This window comes from Eretmochelys imbricata, chromosome 3, assembly GCF_965152235.1.
Source record: "Eretmochelys imbricata isolate rEreImb1 chromosome 3, rEreImb1.hap1, whole genome shotgun sequence".
In the NCBI taxonomy this organism is placed as follows: Eukaryota; Metazoa; Chordata; order Testudines; family Cheloniidae; genus Eretmochelys; species Eretmochelys imbricata.
In genome coordinates, this window is record NC_135574.1 from 156,682,212 (window position 1) to 156,703,252 (window position 21,041).

The following is a 21,041-nucleotide window of genomic DNA, read 5'->3' on the forward strand; positions in this document are numbered from 1 at the left end:
CCTTATAGAACTTCTATCTGGAGTTCTGGATAAACAGCTTATAAAGCAGCTCTATTCACCAACAGATGGTAGCAGAGAGCTTCTTCTCCTATGGAGCTTATTCCATTTGCTGTTTCTCCTGTTCACCAGCAAATGATAGTAGGGATGAGGGAGCTCCCATCCCTACCCTCTATAGCTTCAGGCCACAGGGTTTACAGATAAGATGCTGCCTTAAGTAACTTTAGGCTACAGAAAAGACTCATCTATCTGTAAACGTAGGGAAAATGCTTTGGAGGTTCTCTTTTGAATCTTGATCATGTAATGATTAATCTTTATCTGTGTTTTCTTGTTCTTTTGCACATACTGGTACAAATAAAACCCTTAGTGTTTTATGTTACCCGGTAGGAAGGCTAAGGTAGAAAATGCCAGTATTGTATTGACCATAGTTGTGACCGAGACCAGCTGAAGCACTTTTGCTGACAGTCCAACCCCAGACATGCAGACCCAAAGATAGGAGGAAGGGCATTGTCACTGGAGGGACCTTACCTCTGGAATTCCAACAGAGCTACTTAGTTAGCCTTCAGAGAATAGTACAAGTTCACCTTTTCTGCTAAGCCTTTGCTGGATGGGTCTAAACCCCAACAGTGTTTTCTTTTCCTTGCTCTTCTGACTTCTGGTGGTAAGGTGGTTAGTTTAAGCTCTAATGTTTCTTGGAGATGACATTTATTTAACCCTCCCGCCCTTGGAGGTTCAATTAGATATTGCATTCTTCACATGGCATCTTTACACTGAATGGCATTGCCATGTGCTATTAAACAGCTGCCATTTTCCACCCCAGAGATGGCTGAATTTCAGTGCTGAGGAAAGTGATCCCTGGTGCGTATTAGCTTGCATTGCATTGTGCGATCCTTTGGAGTGGAAGGTGTTGTGTATACATGTAGATGTTCTCACCATGAATGATCAGGTATATGTTAAGAGACTAAATCTGAAGATTTTTGAATGTAACAGGGTTAGTATTAGCACCTGAAGCATTTCTAATAACGAGGCACGGCTTCTAGTTAGACAAGTAGCATGCCTCACACTGCCCTCTGGCCCCTCAGCTGAAACAGGGCATCCTTTCTTTATTTTTTGGAGGAAGGGCGTAATTAGAGAAATGACAAAACTGCCAATGAAAGGACAATGAAAGAGCCCAGGTAGCAGCAAAGGGCAGGGACCATGGGGACAGAAGTTAGGGAGCCAGTGGCGCAGCTGGGGCTAGGTGGGTCCCACGCCCACCGCTTCTTTTTTTTTTGGAGCGGGGGGACTAAGAGGACGGGGTATGAGAAAGAAGTGGCACAGCAGCAAGGGGGGCTCCATGATGCGGGGGTGAGCGAGGGAAGCCATCCAGCTCCACCAAGGAGCGACTACGAGCTCGCAGCTCCTGCAGTAGCCCTCGGGGCGTTGCATCCTGGTCTCCCCTCCTCCTCCTCTTCCTACCCCCCTCCCTCAGTCCGCCTGTATCCCTGCATTCCCTGCTGCAGCAACGGCTCCCCCCGCCGCCCCCCGCCCTGAATCCCATCAGTAGCAGCAGCTCCCAGGCTCAGCGCCGCTCTCTGCAGCTGTGCGCCGCGGCTGCTCCGTCCGCTAGGGCTGGGGAGGCCGCCATGTTGGATCCTGAGAGCCCAGCAGCAGCAGGAGCGGCCGCCGCCGCCTGTGGGTGTGAGTGAGGGGGAGACCCGGGAGCCGGGCCGGCGAAGGGGGGGGGCGTGTGGAGGAGCAGGAGCCGGCGGAGCGGAAAGCGGGGCGCAGGCTGTGAGCCCTCCCTGCCCCCCGCCGGAGGAAGATGCCCTTAGCCCGGTGGGGCGAAGCCGGGGCAGCATCTCTCCATCCCCTGGATTGAAAACACCGGCAGCAGCACTTCCCAGCACCTGGGGGCCTTACATGTCCAGTGTCTTCTAATCTCCTCCAGCAGGAGGGGGGCACCCCGCTCCCCGGGCAGACACCCGGCAGGAGGACACGCACAGACATGGGAAGGATTTGACAGGGTTATTAGCCTGCCCCCCCACCTTCCCTGGGTGGTGCTGGTATTTCGGGGGCTGGTTAGCGCCCCACTCCACACACAGCAGAGAAGAAGGTGGGGGAATGAAGCCTTTTATTTTTGGGGATCACTGAAAAGCCTTAAAAGGAGACTCCTTGAGGAGGAGGAGGAGAAAGGAAAAGCCTTCCTCAGACAGGACTTGGCTGAGCCCTGAGGAGGGGCTGCTTCCAGCGACCTGTTCCCCCCACCCTTCTGAAGAAATTGCCACTGATGCATTTACCGAGTGGTGCTGGAGGAGGAGGTGGAGGTGGTGGGTATTTTGTAGCCCTTTCCCTCCCCTCCTCTATGCATTTAATTTTCTTCTTCCTTTTATATATTTTTCCTTCTGCTGCTCCTTCCTGGGAAGTGAATTGCTGATGCAAACTGAATGGGGCTTTTACACTTTAGTGATGCAGTGGGATTCTTTTCAGGATTATGTTGCATGATTTGAATTTTGAATGAAGACCTTTTTAAATATATAAATATATCTATTGCTCTATATATGATAAAATTGGTGTCAGTCTTGGTGAATTTCATTGTAATTATTATTATTTAAATGTCAAGAGTGACGATATATTTTTTCTTTCTTTTTAAAAGTATTAAAATATTTTTTTTTAGGATAACTCTTTTTTCAGTCAAATGTGTATATACTGTATATGTGTGTGTATATTAGTGAAACTGACCGAGATTCAGTTTTCAGACTAGGAACACTGAGGTGGATTGTAAATTCAGCACCACCTTTGCTACATTGACATTTGTTTTAAAAACATACGTTGTTGATTTTCTTTTTTAACAATCCATTTAAAAGTTTTTTTTTTTTAAAAATAATAATAATTAAAAAAGAAACCCCAGTACAAACTGAAACAACCATGTCTGGAGAGGTGCGTTTGAGGCAGTTGGAACAGTTTATTTTGGATGGGCCAACTCGGACTAATGGGCAGTGCTTCAGTGTGGAAACCTTGCTGGATATACTCATCTGCCTTTATGATGAATGTAATAATTCCCCCCTGAGGAGAGAGAAGAATATTCTTGAGTATCTAGAATGGGGTAAGTCTGAACATACTTACTTTGTTTGCATCCTTTACATGTTCACATGTGCTTTGTAGTGTGTCACTATGTTATACATGTATAGTTGGGGTCTGTTTATAGCCCATGTTTTATTCAAGAGTCTTATAATATCTGTACTTTACAGTTTTTTAATCGTATTTATTACAATAATTTCACATCAGTTATCACAGGTGAAGTTTTCACTAAAGATGAGAATTCATCTTTTGACACCACCGGCTTCTGGCATGTGGAGTTTTTTTTGTTTTAGGCCACCTAATGTAATTTTTTGAATTTGAAGCTTTTTAGGATGATGCTGGGTAGATCCCCTGATAGGAAAAAAGACAAGTGCACAGTTCTGTAACTTTTCTGTGCAATCAAATTTATGGTCTATTAAAGTAAAAAGCATTGATAGGAGAGAGGGGTGGAAAAAGCCAACCTTCTTAAATGATATATGCATTTGAAATGTTTGTTAAAATAGAGAAAATATGTCATCTGTTACCTAAGGTCATTGCTGACCTGAATATAATGCTTGGTTTCTGGTAGGGAAAATAAAGTTGGAAAGCAGAGTCCTGAGTCAACTTGTCTTCTTTTTTTCTTGCTATTTTGAGATTTAGCACAATAATAGACTGCTTAGAATTTTTAATGAAATAGATTAATGATGATAATTAGTGGCTGAACTTTCCTGAATTCATGATAGGGCAGGTTGTCCTGTTTTTTTCTTCTAAATATAGATGTAGCACAGAAGATACAGTCTCACATAAGAATCCTGATGAGGACAGTTACTGTATGTGACCTTCAAGCTTCAAAGTCATGCTGTACTTTTAAATTGAATATAAAATCTTTGTCATCTATATTTCACAAAATGTACATAAGCAGACTGCTGTCTTTAAGAACACCTTTCCAATCTTCATAATTAGCATTATATATGTTAAACAGCTAGCTGGAGTCTTCATAATGAAGTCATTGAAGGAAGATTATTGTTGGGTCAGTTATCAAAACATACTAAGCAGTTCTGCACTGTTTGCTAATTTTATTTGTGTGCTCTTTCCTATATTCATACTGACATGGAAAGAATATCTGACTCAATAATTGAAATTCTTGAACTCTTCATAATTATATTTGTCTTGTGCTTTTATTAACCTGAATAGCAGAATTTAACACATTTTGACAAGCTGAAAAGGTAAATTTTTAATACTTTAAGAATTCATGCTCTAAAATTAGTACTGTGACAGATGTTTGCCATATTCTCTGACAGGGAATGTTTTTTAAAATTTAGTGGCTCCAAAGAAGTCTTACATTGGAGAATTTATTGTGCTATCAAGGGTTCATTGGTTTGGCAAGTTGATATCCTGTAAATAGGTTAAAGATATCAATGGGAGCGGGATAATGGAGTTTTTAGAACTTTCCACATTGATTGCTGGTACTTACATCATGCAGTGATAGTCACTTGACATCTGATTCTGACATTGATTGCAAATTTTTACATTAGGTTTGTGAGGGATCTACTAGATTACTTTTGATAGTGCAAAAACAAATCAAATGCTATTTTGGAAAGACTGCAATAAACGCTCTTGTATGCCTGGTTTCTGGAACTATTTTCTGCTTTACCACCCTTTTCTCCTCCTCTTGCAAGAGCTCCACCCCAAAGACTCTCTCCACTTGAGGGTGAATTTCTACATTGTTTATAGGCAAGGGTCTGCCATAGCACTTGCCATTCTGATTTTTAACTTGTAAATTTCAAATAGGTTTGTCAAGGGTTGGTTAAGAATGAAAAGTTGCAACAGTGTCCTCTGATACTGAGGCACAAGGGAGGTGACTTATCGAATGAGGCCCTTACCCTGAAAACCCATACGCATGTGAGTAGTGCTTTCTCAAGCAAGTATTCCCACTAACTTCACTAATTACTCACATGAGTAAGGGTTTGCAGGGTTGGGTGGTTGTTGAGATGTCTCATTATATTTAGGTATTAGAGTGTAATAAAGAGTTACCTGCTTCTTTTTTTGTAAGGTAGTCACACTCACACACTTATCAGTTCAGAAAAGGGACAGTGATAGTGGGTGGAGGTGGGGGCAGTTACACATGTATTTAATGTCAGAGGCACCATTGAGATAGTGGTCTGAGCATAGGGCTGGCAGCCAGGAAATCTCATTCTCCTTCTGGCTCTGTCAGTGACACATGCAAGTCATTTCACATCTCTCTCTCAGCTTCCCTATTTTGTGGATGGGGAGTATAATATCTACTTTTCTCCTGGGGAGTTGAGAGAGCTACAGTTTGTAAATCACTTGGAGCTACTCAGATGAAAAGTCTTAAACAAATGCAAAGCATTTCAATCTGTTTTTCATCAGTGGACTAAAATTGATTAGGGGCCAGATCCTGCTTCTATTGGAAGTGGGTGCAGAAATCTATTGGCAAAGAGCATTTTGCAAGATTGGGACCTATGGCCCTGTGACTTGTCCCATCAAAATTAGTGGGGACTAAGAAGTCACACAAATGAGGGTCATTCTTGTCAGTTGCCAACTTGTGCAGATGAAGGAGTGACTGGTTCACATTCTTTTCCAGGCACTCACGATTATAAAGTTAAGCGCATGTGTATTGCAGAATCAAAGCTTTGTATATTTTTAGCCTATTATTGAGCACAAGCTATGAATATTTAAAAAAAAAAGAGTAAAAAGCCTCCTCCAAGTTGTACCATCATGTTTGAAGATTTCAATAATGTCTTTCAAATTTCATTTAAAAAAATCTTAGTATACTAAGTTACAGTGTGTGTGTGTGTGTGTGGGGGGGGGGGAATAGTCAGTGAACTTCCAGTTTTTATGCACTCCTGTAAGTTAAAAACATGTGAATAGATTTTTGTTTTTCTGGAGAGGGTCGGGAGAAGAGTTGGGATTTTGGGTTTAAAAAAATTGCTTCAGGAACGAGTCTTTGTATGTTAAATTTCATGCCAGGTTGAATATTTATAATGGAGTTATAAACTCTTGGAAGAGGGTTAGGAGGAGGTTTAGAATGGAAAAGTTGACATAACCTTAGCAATAGCAGTATTACTGCAGCTATATTTAGTTAAGAATGTTGTGTTATCTGTTCTTATTCAATACTATGATTACTTATAAAGTGAAGCAACGTAGTAATGATGGACATCTTAACCAGGTTTTTCAGCTTTTATTTTTGAATTGCTGTGGTGAATGTAACTTGCTAAACTGGGGGAGGGGAAGCTAATTTCAGTGTAACAAGCATGTGTTTTGTTTAGCTTTCCATCCTTTTTTCATCATGGTAAGAGACATTAGAAGAACCTGAAGTATCAGGCTAATTATTTTGTGATTTAAGAATCTGTTTTTGTTTTAAATCCTAGGTTAGACTTAAAATAAAACTTCTTCTCCCCATGTATTCATATTTTATCAATGATATGACATACAATGTAATATGGCTTGATTATATATTCATCATTTATTTCTGTCAAGTAATAAATAGATTACATAACTCATTGATGGAAACAGTCAGTGTGAATGAGTTCTGAGAGTTAATCAGCATGAATCTTGGAAATAAATGATATAGCCAGACTTGGTCCCACTCTGTGTACTGTGTGTGCAAACTGGTTTTAGTTTTGATGGTCAATTGTATTTCTGGTTCAGAATAGAGAGATTCTCTAGTTGCAGCAACTGGAGACTGCCAGCAGGAGAGATTGAGAATGCCAGGCATGTTGTTTTTCTTTTCTATAACGGCAATGGTTTTCATTGATGCTTACAAGCCTGGGGGGTGCAGGCCAGGATGCAGGGGATTATAAGAAGAAAAATAGTAGTAAAGAGGAGGTGTTTATTTAAAAAAAAAAAAAATCAGGTTTATAAATTTTTTTTGCTCTTCACTTTTTAAATACTTTCTTATAGTGAGATTGATTTCGAATAGTCTCAAGAAAAGTGAAGAGAGTCACATTGCTTAGGAAACTTTAAATCTAGATCAAAGAAAGCCTTCCAAAATATACAGAAGGAGGGGAAAAAAGCACTAACAGAGGAATGAAGTAGATGACTGTATGTAAAAGTCTTTCATCTCTAACTTGTATTAGAAATATAAAATGACTTTCACTACCATTTTTTTTCTGTTTCTGATAGGTGAAGTTTATTTTCCTCACTTTATTTTTAATGGCATGAAACAGTTATAGGTTTTTTGTGTGTGCATCAGCAACATTGATGATGGCAGCCCAGTTTTTAGAGTGTAACTGTTGCCATTGAGACTGGAAGAGGGACATGTATCTTTATTTTTTAGTCCTGTAAAAATAACAGTTCTGTAATTTACAACTGTTTGCTAAGACAATTTTAAAGATTTAAATTTCTGAATAGTTTAACATAAATGCACATAGAAGTATGAGAGAATTCATGGTTTGTTTTTTGTTTTAGTTTTTTTAGATCATTTGTCTTTTAAAAAACAAACAAACCTACTCTCTGTGTCTCATATCAGTTGTTCAATCCTTTGTAGGTCATGGCAAAAATAACAGGAGTTGTCAGGTACAGTTTAGTCATGTTTGTGCTTGTATGTATAAGCAAACCTGATAATTCAAACAAAAAAACCCCACAACAACATAAACCAAACAAACCCCTTAGTCAGACCGCACTTCTCTGCAAACACAGACTAGCTGAGCGTTTTAGTTAAGTCTTGTGTTACTGAAAGAGTTCATTGTTTTTATAAAATATTCTCCAATATAATTGGTAGTATATAAGGTATTAGAAATAATTAAAAATAAATTATACTTTTCAAAATAAATTACATTCTCTCAGGAATTGTCCTGGTGTGTGTATGTTTTATTCATTTAGGACCTAGTCTTTAGTCTAATTGAAATTATTAAAAATATTGCTATTAGCTTCAGTAAGAGCAGGATTAGCTAAGAAGAGCTAAGGCTTCAGTTCAGCAAGGTAGTTAAACAGGTAGTTAATCGTGAGTAGTTACATTGACTGGGGGGTAGGGGCTGAGTATGGGGGCTATGTGTGTGTAGCCCTTGCAGGATTGGAGCTTAATTCACAAATATCTGGAGCATAATTCCTAATGGGTCCCCTCACCAGTCATTCATATGAATTATTAAGGTTCAATTGTATTTGTTATACATTTGGAATTTCAAATGTCTCTTGTATTGCCAAATAGAGGTTTCTGTCTTGCAGTTGTATCTTTTATCAGAGTAATTTGTGAATTTCTATACCAAATTATTTTGTATAAAGTATAAGTGAATTTAGTGTACATGAAAGTGAGAACAATAATAGCAGCTTGAGCCATCTTATATTATAAACCATGTAAGATTTTAGCACACCTTTTTCTGTCTTGATTACCAATTATGGTAAACAAGGCAATAATTACTGTGTGGTCAAATGAACTGTGAGACTACCAAACTCCATTTTACTTAGTTTAGGATTTTAAGTCAATCTGCCAAAGAGTAATGTATTAACCCACTGAGCTGTCAGTCAGTTTCTTAAATATTCAAACTCAAGGTATCCCAAGACTTTAATTTTTAGACTATTGTATTTGTTTAAAAAATCCATCAGAATTTATGAGCAGGTCAGCTGCATTTGCAGCTATTCATGGGCTGCACCATTGGGCTCTTTTTGGCGCTTTTGTGTAGTTTGAGAGTGTAGATTGTTTTTGATTTGAAAGGAGTACAGTGCTGTTTGATGAATGAGAACAGCACACTAACATTTAGCACATCATCTTCAGGAATTAGGAATTCTTTTATTCCATATGGAAATTCTTAGCATGCTTTAGTTTAACAGAAATGAAAGGAGAAATATAATTATCTGAGATATTATGTCAACTGTGGCATAATCCTCATGCCATGATTAATAAACTAATCGGGATAAAACATTTTTCAGGCTAAAGTGTTAATACGTTATTTTATTTGTGGTATAAAATCATGATTTGATTTTTAAATATTCTGCTTGGACTGTTTAAAGATCTCTGTACAAATCCATAAGCTCAGTGTGAGGTAGGTGCAGTTTAATTTACAATGCAGTATATGTATCAAAATTAAACTCTTCTCCCCTCCTGCCACACACTAAATATAAATAAATTATACTAAACTACATCTTTTATATCCTATGGTACATAAATAATTCACAAAGATATAGTGCTATAAGGTTAATGAGTTTATTTAGCTCAATATATTAAATAATTTGGGCTATGTTTTTCAGCAGACTGAGAGGCCCTGCCTCTTTCTTGTTTGCAGATACAATTTGCACTCACATATTGTCTCCTGTAATATGAACTGCAGCTGCAAAAATGAGTAGCTTCACTTCTAGCCACTTGATTTCCACCCACGGTTGGGTAGTTATAGGTGCAGCTGTTCAAACTTGCTACTGCTATTCAGATGGAGGTGCAAAACTCCAAGCACAAAATGGATGGAGGCCCTTTTGCAAATTACCCCTCTCCCTTGTCTTGCCTGATCTATTGATTGATTTATTGATTTAGAATCCCCAAGTAACACTCTGAAATTTAGTAGGTTCTTGACCTAAGTTTAGGCCCAGCATTATCAGTATTACTGCTTTGGGAACCCCAGGGGGGCATGACAGTGACAATAATACTCACACTCAGGGAAAATCTTCTGTAATTGTAAAATTTTTATTATTAAAATGATTAGTCCAATAAGTAAACAAATCCAGACAAGTAAAGTGATGTAATACAACACTGTTAATACAGCCAGTACCATTATAGGTATATACTCACTCTATTCTTGGGAAGAGTTCTAAAAGTTGAGACAGATAAAGTGTAGATGCACGCCGATGAAGAACTCCCAATGGCTGTACCTGAGACCAGGATGTTTTATAGACCTTGGTGGTTCACAGGCATATGTATGCATAGCTCATCTCTCCTTTACCATATTTTAACTTGCTCACTCACATAATGTTATCCTGTAGGTTAGTATAGTAATGAAGATAAACTCATGAACATATATATCAGTTGTACTACTATGGTTACCTGCGATTAAGCATTTGCTAATGTTTCCTCCAAAAAATACTCTTAAAACTGGTACATGTTGCCTTCTTGCAACACTTGAGTGTTACAAAACAATAAACAAAATCTTGTGCCATCTTGTAACTTTAGGTCACTGTTTGTTTGCTTACTTATGCCAGTGTATTGAGCAACTACTCTTACTCAGGCTGTAAGGCCTTATACTTATGCTAATTGCTTTAGGTCACGAAAGCTTGTGTTCTGCGATCAATTTCTTATCCCTTTGTTTTATTATTACTTCTATAATTACTGTATGGCTGTGCTTGTTTTTTAGAGGATGATCTATACATTAATGTTTACCTTGAGCAGGGGTGGCCAACCTGTGGCTTCAGAGCTGCATGCGGCTCTTCAGAAGTTAATATGCGGTTCCTTGCATAGGCACCAACTCCGGGGCTGGAGATACAGGTGCCAACTTTTCAGTGTGCTGGGGGACGGTGCTCACTGCTCAACCCTACTCTGCCACAGCCCCTGCTCCTTCCTGTCCCCTTCCCTGAGCCTGCCACGCCCTCGCTCCTCCCCCTCCCTCCCAGAGCCTCCTGCATGCCACATGGGGAGGGAGTGGGAGGCGCTGATCATCAGGGCTGCTGACAGGTGGGGGGCAGCTGATCATAGAATATCAGGTTGGAAGGGACCTCAGGAGGTCATCTAGTCCAACCCCCTGCTCAAAGCAGGACCAATCCCCAACTAAACATACCAGACAGGGCTTTGTCAAGCCTGAACGTAAAAACTTCTGAGGAAGGAGATTCCACCACCTCCCTAGGTAACACATTCCAGTGTTTCACCACCTTCCTAGTGAAAAAGTTTTTCCTAATATCCAACCTAAACCTCCCCCACTGCAATTTGAGACCATTACTCCTCATTCTGTCGTCTGCTACCACTGAGAACAGTCTAGATCCATCCTCTTTGGAACCCCCTTTCAGGTAGTTGAAAGCAGCTATCAAATCCCCCCTCATTCTTCTCTTCCGCAGACGAAACAATCCCAGTTCCCTCAGCCTCTCCTCATAAGTCATGTGTTCCAGTCCCCTAATCATTTTTGTTGCCCTCCGCTGGATGTTTTCCAATTTTCCCTCATCCTTCTTGTAGTGTGGGGCCCAAAACTGGACACAGTACTCCAGATGAGGCCTCACCAACGTCGAATAGAGGGGAACGATCACGTCCCTCGATCTGCTGGCAATGCCCTTACTTATACATCCCAAAATACTATTGGCCTTCTTGGCAACAAGGGCACACTATTGACTCATATCCAGCTTCTCGTCCACTGTAAGCCCTAGGTCCTTTTCTGCAGAACTGCTGCCTAGCCATTCGGTCCCTAGTCTGTAGTGGTGCATGGGATTCTTCCGTCCTAAGTGCAGGACTCTGCACTTGTCCTTGTTGAACCTTATCAGATTTCTTTTGGCCCAGTCCTCCAATTTGTCTAGGTCCCTTTGTATCCTATCCCTACCCTCCAATGTATCTACCTCTCCTCCCAGTTTAGTGTCATCTGCAAACTTGCTGAGGGTGCAATCCACGCCATCCTCCAGATCATTAATGAAGATATTGAACAAAACTGGCCCCAGGACCGACCCTGGGGGCACTCCACTTGATACCGGCTGCCAACTAGACATGGAGCCATTGATCACTACCCGTTGAGCCCGACAATCTAGCCAACCTTCTATCCACCTTTATAGTCCATTCATCCAGCCCATACTTTTTTAACTTGCTGGCAAGAATACTGTGGGAGACAGTGTCAAAAGCTTTGCTAAAGTCAAGGAACAACACATCCACTGCTTTCCCCTCATCCACAGAACCAGTTATCTCATCATAGAAGGCGATTAGATTAGTCAGGCATGACTTGCCTTTGGTGAATCCATGCTGACTGTTCCTGATCACTTTCCTCTCCTCTAAGTGCTTCAGAATTGAATCTTTGAGGACCTGCTCCATGATTTTTCCAGGGACTGAGGTGAGGCTGACTGGCCTGTAGTTCCCCGGATCCTCCTCCTTCCCTGTTTTAAAGATGGGCACTACATTAGCCTTTTTCCAGTCGTCCGGGACCTCCCCCGATCGCCATGAGTTTTTAAAGATAATGGCCAATGGCTCTGCAATCATATGCGCCAACTCCTTTAGCACTCCCGGATGCAGCGCATCCGGCCCCATGGACTTGTGCTCATCCAGCTTTTCTAAATAGTCCTGAACCACTTCTTTCTTCGCAGAGGGCTGGTCACCTTCTCCCCAGACTGCTGCACTGGGCAGCACAGTATGGGAGCTGACCTTGTTCGTGAAGACAGAGGCAAAAAAAGCATTGAGTACATTAGCTTTTTCCACATCCTCTGTTACTAGGTTGCCTCCCTCATTCAGTAAGGGGCCCACACTTTCCTTGACTTTCTTCTTGTTGCTAACATACCTGAAGAAACCCTTCTTGTTACTTTTAACATCTCTTGCTAGCTGCACCTCCAGGTGTGATTTGGCCTTCCTGATTTCACTTCTGCATGCCCGAGCAATGTTTTTGTAACTCTTCCCTGGTCATTTGTCCAATCTTCCACTTCTTGTAAGCTTCTTTTTTGTGTTTAAGATCAGCAAGGATTTCACTGTTAAGCCAAGCTGGTCGCCTGCCATATTTACTGTTCTTTCTACACATCGGGATGGTTTGTCCCTGTAACCTCAATAAGGATTCTTTAAAATACAGCCAGCTCTCCCCCTCATGTTATTCTCCCGGGGATCCTGCCCATCAGATCCCTGAGGTTGTCAAAGTCTGCTTTTCTGAAGTGCAGGGTCTGTATTCTGCTGCTCTCCTTTCTTCCCTGTGTCAGGATCCTGAACTCGACCATCTCATGGTCACTGCCTCCCAGGTTTCCATCCACTTTTGCTTCCCTTACTAATTCTTCCCAGTTTGTGAGCATCAGGTCAAGAAGAGCTCTGCCCCTAGTTGGTTCCTCCAGCACTTGCACCAGGAAATTGTCCCCTATACTTCCTGGACTGTCTGTGCACCGCTGTATTGCTCTCCCAGCAGATATCCGGGTGATTGAAGTCTCCCATGAGAACAAGGGCCTGCGATCTAGTAACTTCCGTTAGTTGTTGGAAGAAAGCCTTGTCCACCTCATCCCCCTGGTCCGGTGGTCTATAGCAGACTCCCACCATGACATCACCCTTGTTGCTCACGCTTCTAAACTTAATCCAGAGACACTCAGGTTTTTCTACAGTTTCATACCGGAGCCTGTGGGGGGGAGCGGCTGCTGAGGTATTACTGTGGCTCTTTGGCAATGTACATAGGTAAATTCCGGCTCCTTCTCAGGCGCAGGTTGGCCACCCCTGACCTTGAGGCTAGTTCTTTTCATAGTATTAGCCAATATTCTAACATCCTGAATTATATTTAAAAACAGCAGTTATCTATTTTGCCATAACTTTGATCAATCTGTATAGGAAACATCCAGAAATAATTAAAAAGAAAAGGAGTACCTGTGGCACCAAGTACTCCTTTTCTTTTTGGGAATACAGACTAACACGGCTGCTACTCTGAAACCAGAAATAATTAGTTGCTGTTGCCAAGTAGCAAAACATAGATAGTGAATGGACTATTTCAGTGCTGGGTAGAGTAGGTATTTGAGACTGTGGGTTAGAAATCTTATATGGTATTCTGAAGATTGTAATGTTAGAACACTGCCTTGGTTTTGTCTTTTTGGGGAAAAAACTTCCATGAGTATATTATTTACATTAGTTTAAACAGAGTTCCTTTTTCTGGCTGAACATACGGAATATTTTGTTCCTTTCTTGGCCAAGTTACCTCCACATACTTGTTTTCTTAAAATCCTAATTGAGCTTGGGAATGTTACTGATGGGGACAAAAATTTTTAAAAACTGCAACTGATTTAACCATGTGAAACTTTTTGCTCACTGCAGGATTTTTATTTCAACTAGTTTAAAGATGACATTAGGCTTAATAGGTGCAAAAACCCTCTATTCAGACAGGTCAGTTTACTTTATTCCTAGTAATACAGTCTAATAAGGTTTACTAGCAGTTACCATGGATAAAATCCACATGAGTTGCACCCAGACTCTTAAGACTTTGTTTCATAAATCTTCCTTATCCGTATCCAGATTTACAGTTTCATTTAAGTTAGTTTGTTGCACAACTTAGTTAGACCTCTTTTATTCTCGAGGATTAACTTTTTGATAGGTAGAAGGTACATAGTACTCCGCAGCTCTTAGCACCTATTTAAAAGGTTTTGAATTGCAGCCCTACTTATATCAAACTATTTTTTTAGGTCATATTGAAACTCAAACCTTACATGAAATAGTAATTTTTGCATTTCAGCTGTAATTTGATCATAGTTTTATTACTAGAATTTTATGGCAACTGTTCACATAACGTATTACTGGTTGTTGAGAGAGGAGGACATGTTAAATTGCTGAAGAAATATTAAGTGTTTGAAAAATGTTGTGCAACCATTTTTGTTTCTTATTTTCAATTTCAAATTTTGTCTATAGTAGTGGTTATGCTTAAAGTGCTCCTGATTTATTGTTTTCTTTTTCCTGTGAAATTCTAAGTAGTTTGAGGCCTTGATTAGAATCAGTGTCTTGTTAGGTCAGGATCTGAGAAGTACATTTTCGTTACTGGACCTGGTCAACAGCAGTTTCTCTAGTATTTTTGGTATAACGTTAAAATCCCCATTGAAAGGGCCTCTCCCCACCATTACTACCATCACCACCTCCTCCCCAGTCACTGAGGCTAAGCTTTCTTATAACCCATATGTATCAGCAGCCCCATTCAATCATCTGATCTTGCTTGCCCCACTCTTACCTCATCCCTCACCTCTCTCCGTAATGTGTCCCTCTTCTTTTGTTCATTCTCTTCATAATACAAGCATGTTTAAGTCTTTATGAAAACAAAAACCATCTTTGACATCACTTGCTTCTCCAGCTGTTGCCCCATTCTCTCCCCTTCTTCATCTCTAAGCTCATTGAGCATGCTGTCTGCAGTTGCTGTATCAAGTTCCTTTCCTCCAGCTCCATCTTAGATCCTTTCCAGCCAGGCTTCCTCACGTTACACTCCACTGAAATGACTCTCACCAAACTCTCTCATAACACCTTCCTTGCCAAAGCTCAGAACCAGTAGTTCATGCTTGTCCTCCTTGACCTCTAAGTTACCTTTGGCACAGTCAGCTACGTTCTTCATTTTGAAATTCTGCCTTCCCTCAGGCTGTGTGACTCTGTCTTCTAACTATTGGTTATTCTCCTGCCTCTCTGATTGCTTCTTTAGTGATTCATTCAGTGGGGGGTCCTCTTCCTTGCTCAAACTTTGGGCAGGGGGGCACATGGCTTCATTCTTGGCCCCTTCTCAATGCCCGCTACATACACTATAGGTAATTTCATTCATAAACCTAGCTTAAGCTATCATCTGTAGGCTGATAGCTCACAGATATACCTGTGCACTCTTCCATCCAAACCAAAATCTCAGCCTGTACTCCTGATTTCTGATAGATGTCCAGCTGTCAACTCCTTCTCAACATGGCTGAAACTGAGCTCTTGATCCTCCCTTCCCCCTCCCCAGGCCTTCTCTACTTTCTCAGTCACCACGGACAGCAGCACCTCCCTCCTTGACATTCAGACTTGTAACCTGGTCATCATCTTTGACTTGGCACTTTCCTTAGAGCCACACAACCAGGGCATGTCTAAATCTTCTTGCCACTATTTGCAAGGAGAAGTACATGGCAATTGTGGCAGGAGATACTGAATGGCGTTTATACATCAAAACACTATCTGTACTCACTGTTGAATTAAATTATAGTGCATAGCTCTCCTTATGTTTATACAAATATATAAGTATTGCAGATATCTTGAAAGTGATAAAATTGTCACTGTTTAGATGTCATGGTGATAGAGGCCTTTAAATATAACTAATGTAAAGATAGATAAGAATTTCAGAATGTACTTATGTGCCAGGGAACATCTGTTCCATTTTTGTAAAAGTTAAGAAGATGGTCTCTCTTGGTGTGTAGTGGATAGGAACAATTAGTTTCCTAACATGTAGGAGAGATGCCTCAGCATTGTGATCAGTCTTTTGTAGTCCTTTGTGCAGGCAAAACAATGAATTCTTCAGTCTGCTTAGGCTGATTTAGAATGTTGCCATTTCTGAATCTATGAATGCTTCTCCCATTAGGTTTTTATTTTTAGCTGGTACTTCACTAAATATACTACTAATAATACCAGTTTTTGTATGGGTCTGTGCACACCTACTTGGTATTTTCAGTTTTGAGTCCAATAACTCACTGAACAAGTCTCCATCTCTCCTGTGCTGATTGCCAATAAATTTGCTGCTATATTGCTCCATCATTTTGTCTCTTTTGACTTCAGGTTTTGCCATTTTAAATTTTTTTAGTGTTTCCAGAGGTATTTGAAAAGTAACTTCTGCTGGTTAACTCATAATCTGAAATCTTTGGTTGTCTCTTGCCAAGTCTAGGTGCTTCTGCTGAGCTTCCTTATCAACACTAGAGCATAAAACGCTGCTCCAAAATCCCATATCTACTTTCGGAGAACTCTTAGTGTTAGGTAGGAAGCATCTCTAAATAGCTGCTGCGTAATCTCTATATTTCCCTACATAATTCTGGTGTTTTAAGAACTGAAAACTGATTGAAATGTCTTCAGAGCTGTCAAGGTTCCTTCCCCACTGTGAACTCTAGGGTACAGATGGGGGACCTGCATGAAAACCTCCTAAACTTATTTTTACAATCTTAGGTTAAAACTTCCCCAAGGTACAAACTATTTTCCTTTTTCCCTTGGACTTTATTGCTGCCGCCACCACCAAGCGTCTAACAGACAGACGGGAAAGAGCCCGCTTGGAAACGTCTTTCCCCCAAAATCCTCCCCAAACCATACACCACCTTTCCTGGGGAAGGCTTGTTAAAAATCCTCACCAATTTGCATAGGTGAACACAGACCCAAACCCTTGGATCTTAAGAACAATGAAAAAGCAATCCGGTTCTTAAAAGAAGAATTTTAATAGAAGAAAAAGTAAAAGAATCACCTCTGTAAAATCAGGATGGTAAATACCTTACAGGGTAATTAGATTGAAAACATAGAGAATCCATCTAGGCAAAACCTTAACTTACAAAAAGACACACAGACAGGAATATCCATTCCATTCAGCACAGCTTATTTTCTCAGCCATTTAAACAAACAGAATCTAACATATATCTAGCTAGATTACTTACTAAGTTCTAAGACTCCATTCCTTTCTGTTCCCGGCAAAAGCATCATACAGACAGAGGGAGCCTTTGTTTCTCCCCCCCTCCGGCTTCTGAAAGTATCTTGTCTCCTCATTGGTCATTTTGGTCAGGTGCCAGCAAGGTTATCTTAGCTTCTTAACCCTTTACAGGTGAAAGGGTTTTTCCTCTGGCCAGGAGGGATTTTAAAGGTGTTTACCCTTCCCTTTATATTTATGACAAGAGCTTATTAAAATCAAAACTGATTTCAGGGTATGTCGATGTGGACATCATTATCCAAATGTTCAGGTTTTTAGAGACCAGAGAGAAATGGTAATTAAAAAAAACTATTAGTTAAAGAAATCTGCATTGTAATGAGGAAGGTGGTGGCAGAACACTTTTGTGATCTGGGTTGCACAATGGTTACAGATAATAGTGTTAGTACTTTTGGGACACCACTGTCCCATGGTACTTGCAACTCTCCCTCATTATAGCTCTTTCCCCATTTACCACACTCTCTTTTGTAGTGAAATGCTCTGTTTAAATATTGTGCCAATTCACATTCATGGCAACAAGTGGGACAAATAGAAACTGGCATTCTTATTCTAGCTTTCTAGTGCAGTGTTGGTTTAGCTGCTTTTTCTGCCATTGTGAGAACTATACCAGGCTACGTACAGTTTTTGAGTCACAATTTTTGCTATGTCCATATTGACTGAGGTAACGCTCAGTGAGAGTTTTCAGATTCCCATAGGAATAGCTGGACTCTCTGTTCCATAAATGGTATACTTTGTAAGTATGGATAGAATTCCAAAGAAGGGTTATTTCATGTCAATAATATATATTTCTTGCAAATAAGTGTCTATGTATTCATGTGTTCTGTAGCCCGAAGGTAATTACCTAAAATAGTTCTTGAACACACCCAAAAAATCTGAGTTTTAGCATTTCAGATGGAAAGTGCCACAAGGCAGTTGTGCAGAGATAAGACCATTTTTTTTAGCCTGTTTGCCTTAGATATAGCTCAATTGAAAGACACTGATTCTTGTCTTGGCAGACTTAGAGCAGCTGTGTTATTTCCCCCAGCCCATGAAAAGCACTTGATGAACTATGCCATTCTGTCTTGGGATAATTTGAAAGAGTTCTTTTATAATCTCAGCAGTGTCTGACACAAAAGACATTTTTGTTGTTCTTGTCATGATTTGATCTGTCAGAGGCAAGTTATGGGAGCAGCTTTCTTATACAAATAGAGAAGTTTATGGAGAAATGTAACTTCATTCTAGCTACACTTCTTATTGTCATTTTAGGCATTGTATTTCAGATTTTTTTTTTAAACTGCATTTGTTTTTTCCCCCATGCCTAGAAAACCCACCATTGGCTAGAGAAATAGTAGGTCTGTTTTAAACTTCAGTGGCATCTGCCAAAGTTATTTATTAACTCTTTATGAAAAAAAATGGCCAAACTACCTTTAAAAATTGTCTAGTGGGTTTAAAAAAAATTTGGTACCTTACCTGCTTTCTTGCATTACACCTGTCTTGCATTACACCTGTCTGTAAAACTGAGGAATGATGGAAATCTTGTCAGGGATGAAAATTCAGACTCGGATATTAAAAAAGACAAACAATCCACTATATGAAATCATGGCTGCTAAGAAACAACGATGTATGGTATATGTTACCATGTTATGAAGTTGACTTTTTTTCATTTGTGTTGTTTTTCATTGTCTTGCAATAATTTTAACTACATAAGTAGGTAGATTTGTGTCTGTGTATGGATCATGCACTGCCTTAGGCAATCGCTGTAGAGCTTTTCTTGTGAAGTGAGTGAGGAGATGACTAAAAAATCTCCCTTTTATTAGTTTAGCTGAAACGCTTGTTTAAACACCTGGATAGGGAGCATTAATTCTGAAACATAGGGGTTTTGGGGGGGATGGGGGCAGGAGGGGGAAATAACATTGTCTGCATAAAACTTTAAATAATTGCTTTTTTCAGTAATTTCTGAAAGGATATGGCTTTTGGTTGGTGGCCATCAGTAATTCTGGTAACCTGACAATGAAGAAAAATTCTGCTTCCTATTGGGGTTGACGCACCTAATTACAGTCAAAAGTGTTATTAATGACGATGCTGGTTCACATTAGCTGTATATACTTGTAATGTGTTAGGTTGGGAGGGGGGTGGAAGCTGGGGACCAGCTGCTCTCTGTAACATCATCTCTTGCTTCCCTCATGAATATCTGCATAGATATCCCATTGAGAATTAATTCTGCCTGAGCCAGCATTAACTACTGCAAAGTCTCTTCCATGCAGGGCCAGCCTTAGGGAAAATGGTGCGCTAGGTGAACTTTCTTTGATGCCCTTTTATGTACTACTCACCCAGCAATGGATGGCCACTCCAGCAGGCAGAGCGGCAGCAGGTAGAGTGGTGGCAGAGTTGGCTCCTGCCCCACAGCCCCCTTTATCCCCTCCTCCTGCCCCCCAGGTGGGCACGGGCCTTCTGCAGCCTCTTGACCACGTTGTTCTGCCCCTGACCACAGCACCCTGGGCACTCACCCATGTCTCTGGCCCTTCTTCCATGACTCCTACTGTAAAGCTGACCGATTTAGCCAAGAGCAGCATCTTTATACTGGAGCTGTACTGTCTGGGGAAAAGAGGGAAGGACCAAATAGAAGCATGGAGATGCTGAACCTTCGTGTTGCCCCATCCTGCCCTCGTGCATGTCAGGGTCTCCTCTTTATGAGATTCCTGGGGAACCACAGAGCTGAGTGACCATATTTCCATCTATTTTGTACTCCCTAAAATTCCCACTTGAGCGGACACATCTTCCAGGAAATACCTTGAGATTAATCCTTTGAACTTTATGTTCACCTCCCCATTAGGTTATCCATACAAGAGAGTGATACAGCCCCAGGGTGTTTTGCCCTCTTACTGCTGAATCACGTATCCTTAGAATTGACTACTGTTGATCACATGGTTGTCACCCTGTCCAAGTCAGTGACTAGTTGGTTTAAATCCAAAACTATTGGCAAGATAGAGGCAATCGTGCAAAGTTGTTTTAAATCGCGTGTCCTTGTTCTGGCCAGTTAGTCTGTTTTGTCAAGAGTGTAAAAAAGATGTCATGATATTAATCACAAATGCCTCTGTTTCTGCAACTACTGCATAAGCTGCAAACTATGGAGTAAATTGCTCCGGTATCTCTCAAGCAAGATGCCTTAGATTCTAAAGCACAAAGAACTTGTGAGTATTGCAGTACTGAACTGTCCATAAAAACTTCATATCACATAAACTGTAATGCGATTTTTGTGTAACTTGCCTAACTTATTTGTATATTATCTTGTTATTTAAGTAGTAAGACTGTTAGAAGTTTAGACTATCACTTTTAACTCGCTCATCTGCAGCAAAATCAAATACACCTCTACCCCGATATAACAGGACCCGATATAACATGAATTTGGATATAACGTGGTAAAGCAGTGTTCTGGGGGGCAGGGCTGCGTGCTTCGGCAGATCAGCGTATCTGGCTCCGACACGCTGCTCTGAGCAGTGTGTTAAGGGTCCTGGGCCAGGGCCAAGGGGTTGGATAAGGGGCAGAGGGTCTCGGGGCGGTCAGGGGACAGGGAGCAGGGGTGTTGGATAGGGCGTGGGAGTCCTGGGGGGGCCTGTTAGGGGGCGGGGATGTGGATAGGGGGTGGGGCAGACAGGGGAAAGGGAGCGGGGTGGGGGTTGGATGGGTCGGCGGTTCTGAGGGGTCAGTCAGGGCGGGAAGTGACTATTAATAACAGAAATGCTCAAGGCCAAAGCAAGTTCGATATAATGT

The 21,041-nt window shown here is 40.9% G+C and overlaps 1 protein-coding gene across 1 annotated transcript in view; it reads left to right on the forward strand.

Annotated features, from left to right (window-relative positions):
* Nucleotides 1–2,403: 2,403 nt before the first annotated feature.
* CDC42BPA (CDC42 binding protein kinase alpha) overlaps nucleotides 2,404–21,041 on the forward strand; it is a 323,366-nt gene continuing 304,728 nt past the window's right edge. The window contains exon 1 of the mRNA XM_077813661.1: nucleotides 2,404–3,082. Within this exon, the coding sequence (XP_077669787.1) occupies nucleotides 2,905–3,082 (178 nt within the window). The 5' untranslated portion in view covers nucleotides 2,404–2,904. The remainder of the gene's footprint in view (nucleotides 3,083–21,041) is intronic.